Here is a 20,470-nt window from a genome sequence, read left to right as displayed (position 1 = left end):
ATACATTCTCATTTCAGAACAATTTTTCTTTCCTTTTCTTTTTTCTTCTTTTGTTTTCCTTTTCTTCCTTTCTTTCTCTCTCTCTCTTTCAGCAAACATACTTTCAGAGGAATGTTGATTTGCAGTCTACACATGTGGGAGGTTCATTCATTTGAGGGTTTTCTGATTGAAAACAATAGTGATGTGTGTTTCCTGCCTCTTGGTGGGAACATCTATGGAAAGCTGCTTTTCAGATTTCGGATAAGTTACCCAAGGATTCAGCTCCCTAGATCCATGAAGCCTGTAGCTCTCAGTAGTTCAGCATCTGGTGAGATACTTAGATTTCTCAATCTTGGCCAGGAGCTGGGGCTGAGTGGGTGGCAGGAGGCCAGAGGCCAGGCTGAGGACGTCAGAGCTGCATTTCAGGCTATCAGATAGTTAAGTGCGAGAAACAGGACACAGTGTCATTTCTTGCTGGGTGCCTTGGGTCAGGGCAAGGGCTTTGTGGACCCTAGAAGAGGATCATATTGTTAGCAAGTCAAGTGATTCATGGATGGTGTCAATTTTTAGTGGCCATATCCTCCCCATTGTGGCGGGGGTGCCTGGGGGTAGGGGGAGGCTTTATGAGATGTATGCTCAGTTGGGATTCCCAGAGGACTAGTAAATTTCACCTGTGATCTGAAAACTGAAAATTCCCACCAGCGAAACCACATCATTAGCCAAGTAGTTGATACAGAAGAAAGCATGGGATCTGCCTTGTCCTTCTCAAAGTTAAGGCGATCTGTGGTCAGGGGAACAGGGTGGGGAGTTCTAAGTCTGTATTCACAAATGGGCCATATTGTGAGTCCTCAAGTATTTTATTTTTTAATGAAACATGGTGACTACCGTTGACAGTCCAGCATGGCTTTTCGTCCTGTGCGTAACCAGTGTCTCCATGTCCTTTGACTTTCTTTTTTCTCTGTCCTTGTTCTCCCCTTCCCTCTCATTCTCACTCATTGTCTTGCTGAAATGTGATGCTCCAGCTACCTTATGGCCAAACTGAAACTTTTTGTAACAGATGGTGAGTAACATCTTCAGCATTCTCTTGTGTGTTATTTTTGGCCAACATTTTCATTGCCCGGCATTCTTCCTCTCCTTCTGAGTTCTTTTTCCATTTCCACAGATGACATGGGTTTGGGGGAGATTTCCTTCCTCTCATGAGCATAGCAAATGTGAGGCACGAGTGCTGTTCGCCCTTCTGGAAGTTTCTTTTGAGATGGGTGGATGTGCCTCTCAGGGGTTGGGTGGACGGTATCGACAGACTGTGGTACTCATTTCCCACTCTGTTTTGCAGCCCCATGGCATTAAACCTGTTCTTCCTCCACTGTCCTTCCCCAAAGGCCCCAGTAACAATGCCACTGGTCAGTCCCGGGCCATGATTGCAGCAGCTGCTCGACGCAGAGACTCAAGCCACAATGAGTTGTATTACGAAGAGGCGGAGCACGAGCGGCGGGTGAAGAAGCGGAGAGCGAGGTCTGTTGCCCGTGCACCCGCCCCCGACACTAACACCCTGTCATAGGGGAATTTTAATTTTTTTACCACAAGAATGAAATCTGAGTGTGTAAACGTGAGCCGCTCAACCTTAGGATTGTATCCTGCTCCATTGTTTCTCATGCGCCAGCGGGACCAGGAAGGCTTATTAAAGCACAGATCTGAGGTTCTGGGCCCCACCTGCAAAAATGACTTACTCCCTCTTCAGTGGGGCTGGAGTTGGGCCTCAGAGTATGCATGTCTTCCAAATTCCCAGCTGATGCTGAAGCTGTTGGCCCACACCCCACACTTTGATGCTCCCCGCCCCCAGTCCTCCCCTAGTCCCTTGCTGGCTCTCAGGTTCTGATCGTGTTAACTGAAGCGGACCAGGTTGGTTTCCGTCATGTATCCTGGGCCTTTTCCTTCCTTTTCCCAGGGGCTGCTGTTTGGGTGGCTTAATTGAGGGGGCTACGGCTGTGCTGCTTTGCAAGGCTTCTTCTGTGTCACCAGCCACCTCTCAGTGTGTGCAGAGCCTTTTATGGCCAGATTTTGAGGAATCTTAGAGTTGTTTTCATCTAACCCTTCACTGTAGAGATGGAAGGATTGAAGTGAGTCCCCAAACCCTGTAGTGGCAGAATTGAGAACAGAGGTCAATCTCCTCGTCCCAGGGCTCCTTCCCCTCACCCCTGCCCCCCCCTTCCTTCCTCCCTTCCTCCCCTCTCAGCCATCTGGAGGGGCCATAATGGAGGGGACCCTCGGGTGAGCTAGCTGGCAGCAGGCTGGGACACAGAGGCGGGTAGGAGGCCCTCCAGCCCCTGAATGTCGTCCAGCCTTGCAGCAGGCCCCATCCTGGTGACCGTCTCGTTGCCCCCCTATCTCCAGGCTGGTGGTTGCGGTGGAGGAGGCCTTCATCCACATCCAGCGTCTCCAGGCCGAAGAGCAGCAGAAAGCCCCAGGGGAGGTGATGGACCCACGGGAGGCGGCCCAGGCCATCTTCCCCTCCATGGCCCGAGCTCTGCAGAAGTACCTGCGGACCACCCGACAGCAGCACTATCACAGCATGGAGAGCATCCTGCAGCACCTGGCCTTCTGCATCACCAACAGCATGACCCCCAAGGTGCGACTCGCCACAAAGCTTGGCAGGTGTCACCTGTCGATGGTTGTGCTCAGGAGCAATGGACTCCAGGATTTCTCTAAAGCCCTGACTCAGGAGGATGGCCAGTTCCTACTTACTTTATATTATCTGGGTGCCACCGGTTTTTGCAATTGCCTTTCGACAGCCTCTAGATTCAAGCACAGGGAAGCCTTCCATCTAGAGGCAGTAGAGGCAGCGGGGAGGGGCACTCTGTGTGTTCTGGAGCCCAGCTGACACGTTCCAGCCTGGCTCCTCCCCGTACAAGCTGGTCGCTGCTGTGGGCAGATCGTTTAATGGCTCTGTGCCTCCCTTTCCTACCCTGTAAATGGGGGCTGGTTGTGATACCTACCTCACGGGGTCGTGGTGGGAAATAAAAGAGATAGTTCACGTGAAGGGCTTCAAGCTGTGCCTGTCATGTGGTAAGGTCTGGATAAATGGCTGTTCTTAGTGGTGAAATGATGCCATCACTCTCCTAGGCATTTTGGACGTCAAAGAGTTAGTTTTACTTGGCCTCTTGAATTACGATATGAGTACACTTTTAGGGAGATTGCAAGAAACAGCCATGTAGCTGGGAGAGTGATGGGGCCAAGGAAGCAGAATAGAGTAAGGCTGAGCAAATGACCTGCAATCGGGGGGTGGGGGGGATGCTTGAGTTCCTGGCTCCACCAGTTGATTGGGTCATGACTTTGTAGAAGTCACTCTACATTTGTTTCCTTTTATAAAACAGGGAGAATAGTAGTATCTACCTGATTGCATTGTTGTGTGAAAATTATATTCGATATGGCAACATGACATGTTGATCACGTGGAAGAGAGTAAATGAGCTTCGCCTATAACGCATGTGGAGTGGTTTTTGTTACAAGGATCCATGTTCAGATGCTCCCTGTACATATACAGCATATGGTTGCATTGTCACCATTAACAACCCTTAGGAAAGCAATACAGAAATATTCAGTAAGAATCTGTAAGGGTTTCCATATTCGTTGACTTAATAATCCCTCTTCTAGAATAAGCTCTCAGCACAATCAGACACATGCACAAATAATAATGAAGTTGATTTTTGCAAAGTGATCTGGAATAACTCCAAACTGGACATAACTTAAAAGTAGAATGGTAGGGGGAAAAAAAAGTAGAATGGTGGTGGGGCACCTATGTGGCTCAGATGGTTAGGCGTCTGCCTTCGGCTCAGGTCATGATCCCAGGGTCCTGGGATCGAGCCCTGCATTGGGCTCCCTGCTCATCAGGGAGTCCGCTTCTTCCTCTCTCTCCCCACTGTCCACCCTGCTTGTGTTCTGTCACTCTCTCTGTCAAAAAAATAAATAAAATCTTAAAAAAAAAAAAAGAACAGTGGCTTATAAATTATCATGTATCACCTGTTAAAAATAGAAGAATCTTTGTTAGAATATTAAGTTACAGGGGCGCCTGGGTGGCTCAATGGGTTAAGCCTCTGCCTTCTGCTCAGGTCATGATCTTAGGGTCCTGGGATCGAGGCCTGCTCAGCAGGGGACCTGCTTCCCCCTCTCTTTCTGCCTGCCTCTCTGCCTACTTGTGATCTCTCTCTCTCTCTCTGTCAAATAAATAAAATCTTTAAAAAAGAATTAAGTTATCAAAAACAGAATGCAAAAAAGTATGAATAGTTTATCTCCAATGAGTACAGTATGTCTGCATACCTGCTTGTACCATGTAGAACAAAAGCCATTGTTTTCCTTTCTTCAAGATCTTTTAGTTCTTGATTGCTTTCATTTTCATTAAAAAAAAAAGTATACTTTTCTGAATTAAAAATAACTGATACTCTTTGTAGGAATCCAGGCATTAAAGAAAAATATAATGGGGGTGCCTGGGTGGCGCAGTCGGTTAAGCATCCTACTCTAGCCTTCTGCTCAGGTCATATTCTTAGGGTCGTGGGATCGAGCCCCATGTCATGCTCCATGCTCAGCTCAGAGTCTACTTGGGATTCTCTCTCTCCCTCTCCCTTTGCCTTTCCCCCCTCTGCTCACACATACACTTTTTCAAATAAATAGATCTTTAAACAAAGTTAAAAAAGGAAAAGGAAATTATAATGTGCTAAGGGAAGTTTCCATTCTCCTCCCCTAAAGTTTTTGGTGTGTATGCTTTCAGAGGGGTGTGTGTGATTAAAGAAGGAGTGGGAAAAAAACAAACCACAAATGGGAGTTCATACCAAACACGCACACACACACACACACACACACACACACACACACACACACACGGGAACTTGGAAACTTGCTTTCTTCACTTAAAACTATCTCTACAGTGTTTTCCCCTGTCAGTACTTCCAGCTCTCTGCCCTACAGTTCTAATTCATTCTCTTTAATAGCTGCATATTATCCTGCTGAATACCGTGATTTGTGTAACCAATGCTTACAATGCACATTTGGATTAATGTCTTTCAGTAGTTTAAACCGGGGCTTGGCTGTTTTTGTTAATCAAGTTTTATTGGAACACAACCCCACCCTTTTATTTCCATATCATCTATGGCTGCTTTCTCTCTACACAGGCCAAGTTGAGCAGTAGTGACAGAGTGTGGTTTGTGAGGCTGAAAATATTTATGTTAGAGAAAAGTTTGCCAACCCCTGGTCTAAACAGTGTTGCTGCGAGTATGTTTTTCACATACGTCTTTGTATATCTGTGCAGGTATTTTCAAAGGAGAAATTTCTGGTAGAGAAACAGCTAGATCAAAGGTAGAGATCCTGCCAAATTGTTCTTCCATGGGATGTTACTCTTTCACACTTTGCCTCTGGGATACAATTCTGTTTACTTCCTGCACACACTTGACACATTGGGTGTTACCATTCTTTTTACTCATTGCCCACATAAGAGGCCAAAAAAAAAAAGTGTTTGAATTCATATTTCATGAGTTATCAACGTGGTAGAGCATCTTTTGTTAATTTTCTATGAATATTTAGTATCCTATAAATTATCTTACTACTTTCAGTTCTCTCATTGCTGAGTTGTTTCTTTTTCTTAGGATTCATAAGAGTTATTTTTATATTAGAAGTGTGTTTAGGCATGGTTCTGCTTCCTGCCTTGGAATATAGGCTTATGGATCAGAAATAATGTAGTTGGCAGCAGCAGTGAGGTGTGGATGGAAGGGGATACCATGTAGAAACTGCCCTTGACCTGTGTCTAGGACCAGAGTGACAAATCCCAGTACCTCCTGACGGAATCACAGACTTGCTTTTTCTTCTCTTTTCTTACAACGAAACCAGCATCTATTGATTTAATACACACATACATCATTGAGCTCCTATTATGTCCAGGCACACTGGAAATTCAGATTTAAAAAATAGTTTCTGTCGGGGGGGGTGGGTAAATTCCAGTGTGGGGGACAAACACGCAAATCCGCAGCGATCCTCAGGAAAGTAAATGTCACGGGGGAGCCAGGCCAGCAATTATAAGCACCTGGAGGAGGCTGTGTTAATCTGCCCAGAGGTTCAGGGGGGTGGTCTGAGGAGAATTGGAAGGCCCAGGAGGAATAACAGATACCAGTGGGTGGGTGGAGAGTTGGAGACCTCCCACAGGTGAGCACTGCTGGAGCAGGGGGCTCCTGAGAGGGACGGGCACATGGGTTCTGGCACCGCTCGGGCCTGCCTGTGCCCACTTGATCCCACAGGAAGTCATCATTGCCCGCACTGGTTGGGCTTACTTTGTGCCATGAGACGGTTAGAGGCAGCCATGTCAGCCTCACTGCCGCCCCGTGAGGAGCTGTTACAGGGTGGTCAAAGCACTTGTCCAACGTCACACAACCCGTGAGTGGCGGAGCGTGCGTTTTTGCGCATGCGTGCAGGAATACCCTAACTTTTTCAGCTTCCGCTTCTCGAGGGCCTCTCTGCGCACGGCCCTTGCCCTGAGGAGCTGTCGGTGTGGGAGCAGGCAGGCCCAGCACAGGTACAAGCGGTGGCAGGCACCGTGTGGGGCCATGGCTTGGCCGGGCTGGTGCCTCGGAGACAGCCTCCACACACACACAGGTGCCAGCCCTCCCTCCAGCCCCGCTTCCAGTTGGAAGTTGGTGGAGGGGAGTGACGAAGTCCTCGGAGGCCTCCCTCCGCGACAAGGACCCCTGTGGGAGGGCCTGATGGGAATACGGCCGGATGAGCCGGGCTCTGTCTCGGTTTGGTGGCAGACGTTTTCACCGGGATTAGGTGGGTACACCGCTGCCGTCGCTGCCCTTGATGCGGGCTAGTTCTTTTCTCATGGCCTTTCCCCCTCTTTTTCAGGCCTTTCTAGAACGTTACCTCAGCGCGGGCCCCACCCTGCAGTATGACAAGGAGCGCTGGCTCTCGACGCAGTGGAGACTGGTTAGTGACGAGGCTGTGACGAACGGATTGCGGGATGGCATCGTTTTCGTCCTGAAATGCTTGGACTTCAGCCTCGTGGTCAATGTGAAGAAAATTCCATTCATTGTCCTCTCAGAAGAGTTCATAGACCCCAAATCTCACAAATTTGTCCTTCGCCTACAGTCTGAGACATCGGTTTAAAAGTTTTATATTTGTGGCTTTATTACAAAAAAAAAAAAAAAAAAAGAATATATAGATATATAGATATATGTATACCAGAGGGGCATCTTTTTTTATTATAATTCTTCATTGCTGACTGACACTGGCAGATGACAGACCAGTATCCTTCGACCATCCGCACTTTACTTGGAAGGAAGCAGGGTATGTCCGCCCTGGAAAAAAAGCGACTGACGACATCTGACTCTTGTGGATGGGACTTCTCACGAAGCTGTTCCCTGGCGTTTTGTAACAGCTGTAAACCAAAGCGGAGCAGGTGGCCCTCGGGAGCCTCGCCCTTCAGTGGCTAGTCCCCGCCTTTCGTCCAGAGCCACGGCCTCCTGTTGCTTCTGGCCCGCCCCCTTGTAAGACCTCCTGGGGGACGCGTCTTCATTCTGTTTCGGGAAACCAGGCACGACATGTCCACATGGGTGCTTGTGTACGTGAACGTCCAGTAACACTTCACCCATGGGAGCCACTGGCCCTTCCGGAAATAACTGCCTTCATCTTTGTTCTTTGTTGCCTTAGGTTCTACTGAGAAAGGTCACAATGAAAAATGTGCACTATCACTTGACAGCTCTAAATGATTTTATTTGGTTTTCTCCCCAAAGAGAAAACCTACCTGTCCTGTTTCTGGCCCTGTTTCCCTAGGTTTGAGCAGGTAGCCCGTTCCTGACCCTCTGATGGCCTGCCCATCTCCCTCTATCTGCCTTCCCCTACACGCACCGCACCCCCACCCGGTTGATGGCCCTGGCCAGAGGAGCCCAGCCTGCAGAGCTGCCCAGGACCCAGCTCTCCATGTGTGCTCACAGGCTCTGTGCACTGCCTCCCGTGGGTGCTGTGGCTTGTTTGCCTAGGGAAGCACAGAATGCCAACCAGGTCGAACATAGGGACAGCAGCCTGCCAGATTGTCCCTTTTAGGGTGCAATGGGAGCCCCTCTCCCAGTTCCTCCTCCCCACTGCTCGCAGGGACCAGGGGAAGACTGACACCACGACTCAGGGACTGGCAGGTGTGGCTTGGAGCCTCTAATTTCCCCGGGGAGAGAAGTCCTCACAAAGCTCTGTGGCAAGCTGCCCTGCCCAGGGAGACCAAACAGTGTCCACTGCAGTGACAGCTCCTGCTGTCCGGTCCCGATTTCTGACCACCATCACTGTGCAACTCATGACCTCTGCCACTTACTACCAGGGAAGGGGCAGCTTCGGCACTGGTGTTGGAAGTCCTTGTAGTGGTTGGTAAAGTGGAGAGACGGAATGGGTAAGCAGCAGAGCTTGGGGAAAGGAAAGGGAGAGAGCCGATCTTGGGATGCTGGGGGGCAGGTGGCAAGGCTACCGGGGAGTTCCTGTCTGTGCCTCCATTTGCCTTCCTGTATCTACGGCCAACCTTTACAGAGTATTCACCCTTGTTTTTCCCAAGAATCGGGAGTAGCCAGTCACCTCACATTAGACGAGGAGGACACTGTCAGAATGCTCTACGTGTTTGCGAGCACCCTTCCTGGTTTGGGCATTCCAGAAGTGCTGCGGTATCTGTGTATCTTCTTTAAAAATCAAAACAGGCTTTGGATATTTGTAATACACCTGTACCTGCAAAAGTAAACAGCACTCTTGAACCAACAGCCTTCAGCTCAAACAGATGTGTTGGAACAGAAGAAAGGAGGAGCCAGTCGGTGTGGCGTGGAGCCAAGATGCACTATGTTAACTGCGTGGTTCTGTTTATGGAAAGCATACCGTGGAACCATGGTGCTTTTGTTCTTAGTTTCTGAACTAGACATTCCTTATGCTGATGATGTCTTTCTCAGGAAACATATTTTGGGAGATCGGGCAAGGAATGGTGAAAGCGTATGGGACTTCGCCTGGGTCCCGGTTGTCATGCCCCAGACTGTGCGTGTCCGAGGCTTCTGCATCAGGGCACAGCTGCTGGGGCTGCTCTGAGTACTTCTTGTAGGTCAGATACAGAACATGTGGTTCATGGCGACACTATTATCTGCATTCTAAAATACTGTGCTTCCAGCCCTGTCTTAAGTTACCCGACCAGAAGGGGTTAAGATGGAGTCATTGCTTTGCTGCTGGTATTCCCAGCAGGGTGAAGAAAGGTTTAAATTAAGGAATTTATTTTCTCTCTACCCTCTTCTTTCTCCCCCAGTCTTTGCATAGGAGAATGTCAGACTTTCTGAAATTATTGTTTCAGTTTTAAATTGGATATCGATTTTTTTACACTGACTTTGTATCGAGTCCCTTTTGAAAGCCTAACAAAATAAAATGCAGGATCTTTGTATAAAGCCTTTGCACTTTCAAAATCTTGATAATTTGAGTTACTGGTGCAGTGGGAACAATGTAAATGGCATTAAAAAGATTTAAGGTTTCAGAAAGCTGCGTCACCCAATCGAAAATGATGCATTTTTATTTCAGTCCTTGGAACCAAATCGGCCATTCTTTGGGAAAGTGGGTAAGCTGCCCTAGGGCTAGTAAAATATATGAGACTTAACAGTGGAGGAGGCAAGATTTCATTTGCCTTAAATGTTTATAGATTTTCTATAACTTTCAACCTAAGTTATTAAAACGTGACTGTTAAATGTTCAGAGTAGAAGACCCGAATCAGGAGTGCCCGCCGGGGATCACTCTCTCCCCTGGTGGTGTTTTAATCAGTGGCTAACTTGGGTTCCTCGGTGTATCCTTCTGAAGGTGGTGATAATTTTTAATCATCCGTGAACTGAATGTTAAAATGTCTGCATGCTTTGAGTTGAAAGGGAAGTTAAGGTTTTATATCTCCATCCTTTGCGTTATCAGTGAAGTCGAAACGCAGAATACCGTTGCTAAAGTTCACCCTAATATAAGCCCTTGAGAAAATGCTTGAGCACGTTTTTGCCCAGCTGTCACCATCCCCCTTCTCCCTCTGTCCTTCACTTTCGAATCTACAGACAGGATGAATTCTGTGCACAAGTGGCGCTTGCGCCTCCCTGGTGTGTTGTGTGTTTGTGTGCATGTGCACATCGCACTGGGTGGTTTGCTGGAGTTGGAGCTCCTTTTCCGTGGGAAGGAGGTAGCTGGGCTGGTGCGAGGGAGATGAGATGGGGTGTCCCCCCCCACCATCACCATACTTGAGACTTCTCTTCATTTTGCATGCACGTATTTCGAAAGTGCTGTTGTAGCTCTGTGACAAGCCCCCTGCCCGTCGGGATGGCAGATGTCATTACCCTGCCCCTCCTCACTCACCCCACACCTACACCAGGGGAGGTGTTAGTCACACTGTGAAACCAAGAGAATCGGGTCCTTGGTTCACACCCCCTCTGGCTGAGTCCTGTGGGGCTCAGGACTCAGGCTCCCCAAATAGGGGCACATACTTTTTGGTGGGTATGCATTTCCATGTATGTGTGCATGGCCCTGAGTGTAATTACCAATATTATGTTAGCCATCTGAACATCTGTGTCGCCTGTCGCTGGTGGGTGTCATGTCAACCGGTAACTTTCCGCATGTGTTTGTATGGATGAGTGTCTGTGTTTCTACCCTGTGCCCTATGGTGGAGAGATTTCCTAATGGCACCCATCTTTTGGAAGGCTGCTCTAAAGCCAGTTTACTTCTCCCTTGGCTCCTTTTATTCCTTTCCCTCCATGACACTGGCTTCTCCCCAGGAATAAATAGCTTTAGCAGAGAAGAGTCTTCTGGAAAGCTTGATGTCCCGCAGGCAATCCATTAGACTCTTGCCTCAGGACCCTATGAGGTGAAAACAGCAAGAATCAGAGAAAGGTCAAGCTCTGTCATAATTATTGCTCCAACTTCACTACCCCGAAAGCCTTACTACATATTTCTCAATATAACTTAAAAATTGAGCTTCACAAAGAAAACCATAAGACTGATGACTAAAAGTAGCACAGAAACATTAACATAATATTAATGCAGCAGAGATCCTTCCTGCGATTATAAAGTGATGTAAGTATTTCTGGGTAGCATTTATGCTTTATGGATCTTGTTACAAAAAAAATAATAAATCACTACTGTGAATTTATGATGTAACCTTGTCCTATTCCATCATAAATAAAATAAGAACTGTTCTGAAGCCCATAGCACAGTCCTTGAATGGTGTTCAGTGCAGCAGTCAACTGAGGTAGTTTAGACTCTATGCTGAAGGTGGTGTGTTGTACTTTAGCCAAGCAGATGCCAACACAATCAGACTTCAGGTCATGTTTTTGACAAAACGTATTCTGTTCAAACAAGGAAGAGAATGGTAGCAACACACATTTATCTGGTATTGTTGTGTGTTTGGGTGCTGTTCCAGAACGTGAAGTCCTTTGAGGCAGGGTTCTCTCAACTAAGCAGGTGAGGAAGGGGACCATCAGAGAGGGGGGGACTTGTCTCGCATCTCATGGCTCCTGAACGGGATTTCAAATCTAATGTGATTCTAGCCCCTTGCTCACTGTGCCTTGAGGTGTGATCTAAATGATCTGGCATTTTGGAAAATGGGGAAGGAACGTGAGGACACTTAACCTGGACTCAGAACCTAGGGTGAGGAAACCTCACCCTAGGTGGGTGGTGGGATCCCTTCTGTTCTTGCACTTTACACCAGAGCTGTGGCCCCCAGGGGAACCTCTCCAGTATGCTGGCAGATTTTTCAGGATTTCTAATTGAAAGAACCTGAGAATGCCCCTCCCCCCAGAAAACCAGCCCCGCCAGCACCACACCTGCTGATAGACCCAGGGACTATGGTTCAGCAGCCAGCCTTTGCTTTTGCCCCTCTCACCCTCTGCCCTGCCCCTGCTGGCTTGGGCAGGTGGGCATCTGGGGTCTTAGGCATAGGGAGCTGGGCCGAGGCAGACCTGGACTCTTCCCAAGCTGAGGAAGCCTCTTTCTGGTGTTCGGCCTCCCAGGTTAGGGCGGGAGAGGGAGCACCTGCATGTCCAGCCCCTTCCCAGGTCTGGAACGGGGGTCCCCTGGCCTCCCTCCTTGACCTACGTATTCTCAGCAAGCAATTGCAGCCTACCGTTTTCCCCCACGTTTGCCCTCAAGAGTTTTAACAGACATAAAACAGAAGTCTGAAAACACGGTTTTCCTCTCTTCTGAGGTCTTTAAATTTTCATCCTGTTGTGCACAAACCACCTCTTTCTGTCCTGCTGTTCACTTTGCGTGGAGCACAGGAAAACGAAGATGATACATCTCTCAGTGTGGCTGCTCATTTGGAATCAGGGCAGATTGTCAAAGGGTAGAAAGGGAATGATAAAACTAATAAAATAGAATCTGGGGACTCTGTGACTCTCCGTTGCCAGGCCCTGTCCCATTTCTACTTAGATAGCCCAATTTTCTTGTTTCACCTGTAAAATAAATCTCTTGAATGGATTGTTTTCAAGTTCCCCCATTAGAACAACAGATTTCTGACCTCTTAAGCAGTAACGGGAAAGTCACAGCTAATACGACACTAAAAAATCTACAATTTATATAATTTTTATATATAATAAAAATCTACGATTTATATAAGATAAAAAAAATCTTAAAATTTATCTTGCGGCTTAAAAACACCAATGTTTTGCCTTAGTGGGATAAAAGTACTTACTCATCTTAAGCCTGGGGAACAAAATGTGACAAACCCCAGACTTCTAAGAGTGTCTTTGACATTTCTTTTGGCACTGAAATAATTCATAAAAATATTTGAATGTAGAGTTGTCTGGTTTTTGTTTGCTTCTATTTATCGGTGCTTTACCTTGTACTGTGAGCTTTCATTCTGAAGGAGCTGATCACTTAGGAGTTGTTAAGATCCCCCAAAAGCCCAAAGCCTAGGGAAGCTTCTTCTCTGAGGCCCAGTGACTATTGCTCAGGGAATTAGCAATGGGACCCAGGCAGCTGGTCTGTGGGTGACAAGTCTAGTTTAACTCCGCATCATAGGGAATTTAGACAGTTGCACATTGTCACCATTCCAGGGGCCAGGTAGAAAGAGGTGGCAGTGGCTTTTCATTTGTTAGTACCCCTCAGTCATAGAAATAATGGAATGTCCACTTAATGTTGTTCATTTTTTTTAATGCTGTTCATCATTCTTAAGAAAAGAAAAAGGAAGGTAAAATTCCAACGGTGGTGGTAATGCCTTATTTTTATGATGGATTCGCTGTGGGCTTTAGTTATGTATAGCAGGCTACCCTGAGACCCCTGAGTTACAACATTGGCCAAATGTGATTTCCAAGCAGTTGTTTATGAGAACAACTATTGTGGAGAGTCCAGAATGCTAGCCAGAGTGAGGATGGGTAGATACTGGCTCACTGGGGTGATCAACATAAATCGCCTTATGAATGACCCGTTCCTCTACCACGATGCTAGGGAGAAGTCAGGGACACCCGAATCAGGTCTTCTTCAGAGTTCATTGGACAACTGCTTTTGTGTTGAAAGAACTTTTCACTTCTGGATTTCGAACCCAGAAAGTTCAGTGACAAAATCATCTGATGATTTTCTATCTGATGGAATCAGCACTGTTTGAACAAAGATGTGGCCAGAGGTCTTTGTGTTCTTCCTTAGTAGTTAATACTGCACTTTATAACCAGGAGGGGCAATTCTTGTCAGTCTCTTCTCCAGTCACCATATATGTCGGAGAAAGTCTGAGTATGATTACCTGCATAAATGGGTAGTGGGCCCTGTTGAGGCATTTCAAACATCTAAATGAATGACTCTACCAGCAACTATCTGCGTCAGCACGTTTATGAACATTCATATGGTGTATGCTATGAAATGTCTTCTCATTGTGACATCCAGCAGTAAGAATGTTAACGTTTACAACTGACATGGCGTACCTGGCAGCCAAGTTATTTGGTCCCCTTTTGGGTCCCCCATCCCAACTGACTGTAAAACATTTTACGTGTTACATTTTTTTATACCGTACAACTTGAAAAATAAACTGAAATCCCAAATTGGATTTTGTTTCTTTTTCTCGTGTGATTATTTCAATCCAAAGATTTGTTTGCTTTTTTAGAGAGGGTTTTCACTCTTGTATAATTTTTATACCCTTTTAAAGACAACCCATCAAGGGACACCTGGGGGGCTCAGTTGGTTAAGTATCCGACTCTCGCTTTCAGCCCAGGTCATGATCACCAGGGTCCTGGGATTGAGACCTAAATTGGGCTCCACGCTCAGTGAGAGTCTGCTGAGATTTTCTCTCCATTTGCCCCTCCTGCTCATTCTCTCTGTCTCTCTCTCAAGTAAATAAATAAATATTTTTTAAAAAGACAACCTATCAAAGTTTCTATGAAAACCAAGCTGATTGTTATAGATTGAATCAGAAAGTGGATTGTCACTGTAACAAAAACTATCTGTTGCAATCATTTTATGCTCAAGAGAATGTTTTAAATGAATAGATTACTGAAAATTAAAATCTTAGGGTCTAAAAATGAAGATGAAATGGACCTTTTGAATAAATCAGCAAGTGAATAAAGGTCTTTGAATCAAGAAAAGGAGAAGAAAAGTGTCAGACCCTGGATTTGTGAGGGGGAGTGAATATTGGATTGTTTTTGTGAGTGGCTTGGTAATTCAATTTTAATTATTGACTAATTTAAAAATAGGTCTATTTAAAAAGAACTTGATAGGGGTACCTGAGTGGCTCAGTGGGTTAAAGCCTCTGCCTTCGGCTCAGGTCACGATCCCAGAGTCCTGGGATCGAGCCCCGCATCGGGCTCTCTGCTCAGCAGGGAGCCTGCTTCCCTTCCTCTCTTTCTGCCTGCCTCTCTGCCTACTTGTGACCTCTGTCAGATAAATAAATAAAATCTTAAAAAAAAATAACTTGATAATACAAGAAAGAAATGTTGGCGGGATGGGATGGGGGCATCTGGCAGGCTTAGTGGGTGTAGCATGTGACTCTTGACCTCATGAGTTCAAGCCCCACATTGGGTGTGGAGCCTACTTGAAATAAAATTAATTAAAAAAAAAAAAAAGAAATGGAACTTGGCTTCTGCTACACTCAGCTATTTTTTTTTTAATCTGCATAGAGTACTGATAGTGCACAAATTCTTACCTATTCCATGGACAGGAGCTAGAGAAAGCAATCGATTTGAAGATTTACTGTATAGATTATCGTAAACTGTTTCTGTGGGCCATTGGCCATGACGTGCATAATTTATATCTGCAAAAGCAAACCCTGCTAGGGAAAAGATTCGAGTTGTCTGCAGACATAAACCAAGGACTCTTCTCTTTTTCATTCATTACCCGTCATATAGCTATAGAGTTTTGGAAGAGTTTTCAGACAACCAGATGATAAATGATCAGATTATGGAAGTGGAGCAAGGGATATCAGGATGGCACCCATTAAGTCACTGTGTGCACACCCAAGGCCAGAGACAGGGGCCCTCCGGCAACGGCAGAGCAATGGGCAGTATCCCAGCTTCCAGGGAGACTTGGCAATTCCCTGTCGGTGTCAAAACATCGTTCAAGCATCTTGTAGGTAGGCATACAGGCTAATGTGGATATGGAAAAACAAAACTACACTTGACCTATGGCTATGTTCTCTGTATTTACATCTGAATGTGTAACTGAGGTTGTGAGAATTTTAATAGTTCAGACCAAAAGATGATAACACAGGTACTTGAAACAGTTTTCTTTTCTAGATGTTTGCCCAGGCCTCTGATCTCACCCACTCATTTTTGCCTTCTGGGATCTGCATTTATCAAACAAGCCTTGAATATTTGAATGAATGAGTGAATGAGAACAAGATGGCTTACTCTGTGCAGAAGCTACCACCTATACCCTAATCATATATGATTATTTTATGGGAATCATTGGGATTTTGAAGGATCCTAGGGTTAACAGTAGGAATTCTAGCCATCACTACTCTGAAGAGTTCAGACTGGTAAAATACCAGATTAATTCAAAAGAAGTCCTTAATTTACCTTGCAAACATTTAGGTGGGTCAGCAGATACATTAAAATAAGTGAGTGATGGGCGCCTGGGTGGCTCAGTGGGTTAGGCCTCTGCCTTTGGCTCAGGTCATGATCCCAGGGTCCTGGGATCGAGTCCCACATCGGGCTCTCTGCTCGGTGGAGAGCCTGCTTCCCCCTCTTTCTCTGCCTGCATCTCTGCCTACTTGTGATATCTCTCTGTCAAATAAATAAATAAAATCTTAAAAAAAAAAAATAAGTGAGTGGGCACTTAGGTGGCTGTTGGCATTCTGTTCCCAGAGAGTGGGGCCTGGGACTTCTGCTGTCATCCCCATGCTGCTTCGCTTGCCATCATGATGCCTGTATTTCTAGGAGACTTTGCTGACCTGAGTAAAGAACACCGCACATCAGAAACTCCCCACTGCACCAAAGAGATTCTGTGTTTTGAGTTTTTTTTTTAATCCCAATTTGCTATTCTAAGTGGATCTGAAAAGATGATACCATTGCCAAAAAGGTTCTGATTGACTTTTGATAGTCACTAGCATATTTTTAATGGTACTAAGAGCTTTTGATAATCACTAGCACATTCTTCGTGGTACTAATCACTGTTAAATTAGCTTTACATAGGGCTTAGAGAGTACTTAGTCAACTTGTCAACTAAGTACTCTCTCAGGCAAACAAGTTGACTAAGTACCTATCAGAATATAGGCACTGAGGATAGAATGGAAGCCGCTAAAGCCTTTTCCCTAAGCTTGCTTTCAGACTAGCAGGGGGAGGAAGATATACATGCAGGATAAATTGTGATTTCTGTAAGAGAGCTCTGTACACAGCACAGTGAGGCTCAGTGCACGAGGGGGCCAATTCAACTGGGGTACGACTGGAACAGGCATAGAATGTCCCCCACTTCGCACCTCAGGTAATATAGTTGGGGGGTTGCCAGGCAGGTGCAGATGGGAAAGGACAGGCATTCTAGGAGATGGAAAAGCATGAGCCAAGGCTTGACATTATAAGCAGCCAGAAAGTTTCTCTCAACTTCTGGTTCTAAGTGTAGAGGAGGCAGGTGGCTGGGAGGCTTTGTGAGAGATGAGGCTGGTAAAGTGGACAAAAGGTAGCTCACACAGACCTTGCGTGCCCTGCAAAGGAAATTGGCTTTTACCAATTCTGTTCACACCTGACCCCTAGCCTGGTGCTGGGGGTGCTGACCCAACTTCTGCTAAAATGACAACTGGGTGCTATAATCCCAAATGAGGCTTGGGGCCGCCCTAATTCCAGACAGATACTCCATGTACACAGTGGAAATTGCCCCATTCAGCCCGATGCTTTGCTAATCCAGGAACCCAGACATCGCCAGCATCAGCATCAGCCCTACTCAGACTTTGCTTTCCTCAAAGGGAGGAGAGACACTTCAAGGACTTTGGGTTTTACGAGACCTATCCTGCTGTTTCTCCTCCTCAACCTCCCACCACACAGCCCAGCTCTACATTCGGCAGCCAACAATCGTTCCATTCATAGCTCACTCTTTGGCCTCTTAGTCTTAAAACAAAAAAAGTTTTTTAAACACCTACTGGGAATAGAGAACCATTAACGCATTTTAAGCATGTGCGCGACATGATCAGCTTCTCATTTCAGAAAGATCACTTGATCACAGCGGTGAGATGGGAGAGCCGTTGGAACCTTGCGGCCAGCCAGGTGAGAGACTGTAAAGCCTCAGTATCACAGTAGGGGTGGGCGAGAGGGGAGCACGGCACCTGTTCCCTATTCAATGCGGAAGCGGGACACAACACATGGCTCTAAGGCTTCCGGCTTGAGTGAGCGTTGTTGGAGGAGGTTGTCTCTTCCCTACTCCACTGCTTCTGTGAAGAAGGATCTTTTCCGGACTGCTGCTGGCCTTTTGCCTAAACCTTACTCCCCTCCAGAGATAGAGTGAGTTACCTGGTTAGTGGGCAATAGCCCTTTGTCCATGTTTCTTGGGGTGAAGTTCTTGGCGTGAAGTAATAATTGAAAGTCCAGTTTTTTCTCCTCCCTTTCTTCCTTGCCCACTGAGCAGCAATGGCCTGGGTCTGCTCTACAAGTCTGATTCCCTTGGGTGGCCTGCAGTTAGAGGTAGGAAGCTGGGAAGCCCATTTTCCTCATCTCTAAGTCTCCAAATTGCTGTTCTTCTATGATAACAGTGATTATTAATTATTATTAATAATTACTATGTTCACGGCTGACTTCTTGACCTAATTTTGGAGAGATCTTTAAACCCCAAAGCTGTGTTGATCCAAGGTCCCTATGGGAACTCCAGATGAAGCTGTCCAGGAGAGGCAGTTGGGGTGAGGGCTTTGGAAACAGGAGAGCCTGGCTAGAGACCGAAGATGTTGGCAACCACCGGCTGGGTGAGGTGACCTTAGGTTGTGGACCAGCTTTGGTCTCTGCCCTGGCTTGTGTCAGTCCCCAGTGATCCTTTCTAAAATACAGACTGTCAGGCCCCAGCTCTGGAGATGGCATGTCGCGGTGTCTGGACTGGTGAAAGGCATCTGTGTTTTCTAAGTAAGTTCAGCAGACAATATTCTGATGCTCACTGAGCAGGGTTCAGACACCCTGGTGAGAGTGGAAAGTTGGAGGACAGAGCCCCAGGACCCATCTGCACCTAGGAAGCATGTGTGTGTTTGCACGTATCAGAGATTGTTGATCAAAAGCTACTTGGTAATGATCTAATGATCTTACCAGTGTGGGCCTCTTGCATTGTTAGAACTAGGGCCTAGATAGTACACAGCCTTATTATGGAAAAGACAAGCTTGTTTCTAGTGATGAGATGTTATTTTTAAAAATACACCACGCGGGGATGCCCGGGTAGCCCAAGTCAGTTGAGCATCTGACTCTTGGTTTTGGCTCAGGTAGTGATCTCAGGGTCCTTGGATCAGGCCCCACATCTGGCCCCATGCTCAGCAAGGCATACACTGTTCTGCTGGGGCTGGGAGAGGGCTGCAAGCTGCTCGTGCACGGCTTTGAGCTGCTCCTGGAGCTCTGCCAGCCACTGGGCTCGCTCCTCTTCAGAGTCATCAGTGGAGCTGTCACTATCTGAGGAGCTATCACTGCTGCTGTCGCTGGACGAGGGTGGGGCCACCACTTTGGTGGGGGGTGGCACCGCCGGGGAGGACACGGCCACCACAGGCTCCTCTGGCTTATCTGGCATCTTGGCAAAGCGCATCTCCAACATGCTTCTCCCTTTCCCTCTCCTCCTCCCCCCATATGCATGTGTGCGGTCTCTCTCAAATAAATAAATATCTTTCTAAAAAATACACTGACAATGATCTTGCATTCTTGATAACACAACGATATTTTCCCCCAACAGGATGGCAAGTCCTTGCAGTTTTAATTAGCCTCCATTTCCAATACGGGATAAGGTAATTATGGCCTCCAGAAGGAAAAGAGAAAGAGTATCTTGGCATAAGCTATGAAAAGGATTATGGGAAATTCACTTGAGTCCATCTCAAGACACTATCTGAGGAAAAGAAATGGAATCCTTTGATTGATTAACTTAAGGAGTTTAATTTCATCGAAATCCTTGATTTAAGTATAAAAATGGGGTTACGCTTATACTCCTTTATTTTTTTTAAAGATTTTATTTATTTGACAGAGAGAGAGATCACAAGTAGGCAGAGAGGCAGGCAGAGAGAGTGGGGGATGCAGGCTTCCTGCTGAGCAGAGAGCCCGATGCTGGACTCGATTCAAGGACCCTGAGATCATGATCTGAGCCGAAGGCAGAGGCTTAACCCACTGAGCCACCCAAGTACCCCATACTCCTTTAAAGTGAATGTGTGACCCTGGGAGAATTTCTTGGGCCTTCTGCATCTTATTTTCCTTGTCTGTAAAATGGGAGGTAATAACAAGACTTCATAAGACCTTTGTAAGGATTAAATGACATAATACCTGTAAACCACATAGCCTAGTGCTCCATGCACATACCAAACATTCAATAAATACCAGTTTAAAAAGGTTTAGACCAGTGACTAAACAGCACTACTACTTACAGACAGTACTAGCTTACCACTCAGTCTTCTAACATGGGACTACCACACATTAACTTAATGCATATTACTCAGGCCTCCAGGAACAAAAGAATTTTCCTGGGTTGAAGAATAGACCACTTTCATGACAGACCACATTCCTTAGCTATTTGAAATATTAGCTTCAATGACTGCTTTGAAAATGTACCTCCCCAAGAGCTTATTAGAGGTGTGCTTGGATCTGGCCAGATGGCGTCATAGTCCAGCTTGGCAAGTGTCTGCCTCACTTTGTGAAGGTGAGAAATAGAAAAAAAGAGGTCTTGTAGCCATTGTTATCCAACAGTGCTGGGGAATTATAGGTATTCTGGTTAATCAATTATTCATCCATCAGTTCAATAAATGAGCATCCACTTTGTGCTGGACAGAGTGCCAGCTGCTGAGGATACAAAGTAAATTAATGCCTTGTCTCCAAGAAGCCTACAATTTAGCGAAAGGACAGACAAGTAAA

The 20,470-nt window shown here is 46.3% G+C and overlaps 2 protein-coding genes across 3 annotated transcripts in view; one reads left to right on the top strand and one right to left on the bottom strand.

Moving 5' to 3' along the window:
* VANGL1 (VANGL planar cell polarity protein 1) overlaps positions 1-9,712 on the top strand; it is a 48,463-nt gene extending 38,751 nt beyond the window's left edge. For both annotated transcript variants that reach the window (XM_032361733.1, XM_032361734.1), the window contains 3 exons: positions 1,359-1,491; positions 2,371-2,605; positions 6,861-9,712. In XM_032361733.1, coding sequence (XP_032217624.1) covers positions 1,359-1,491; positions 2,371-2,605; positions 6,861-7,121 — 629 coding nt within the window. In that variant the 3' untranslated portion in view covers positions 7,122-9,712. The remainder of the gene's footprint in view (positions 1-1,358; positions 1,492-2,370; positions 2,606-6,860) is intronic.
* Positions 9,713-18,544: 8,832 nt separating this feature from the next.
* LOC116567402 (bromodomain-containing protein 4-like) lies at positions 18,545-19,172 on the bottom strand. Its single transcript, XM_032302431.1, has 2 exons — positions 18,912-19,172; positions 18,545-18,553 (listed from the first exon to the last, which is right to left on the bottom strand). The coding sequence occupies exons 1-2, from the start codon at positions 19,170-19,172 to the stop codon at positions 18,545-18,547; spliced, it is 270 nt and encodes an 89-aa protein (XP_032158322.1).
* Positions 19,173-20,470: the final 1,298 nt, after the last annotated feature.

Source organism: Mustela erminea, chromosome 10 (genome assembly GCF_009829155.1).
Source record: "Mustela erminea isolate mMusErm1 chromosome 10, mMusErm1.Pri, whole genome shotgun sequence".
In the NCBI taxonomy this organism is placed as follows: domain Eukaryota; kingdom Metazoa; phylum Chordata; class Mammalia; order Carnivora; family Mustelidae; genus Mustela; species Mustela erminea.
This window is presented reverse-complemented; position numbering and strand designations above follow the sequence as displayed.

Coding starts and splice junctions, on each gene's coding strand:
- LOC116567402 (XM_032302431.1), bottom strand. CDS start 19,172: ATGTTGGAGATGCGCTTTGCCAAGATGCCAGATAAGCCAGAGGAGCCT.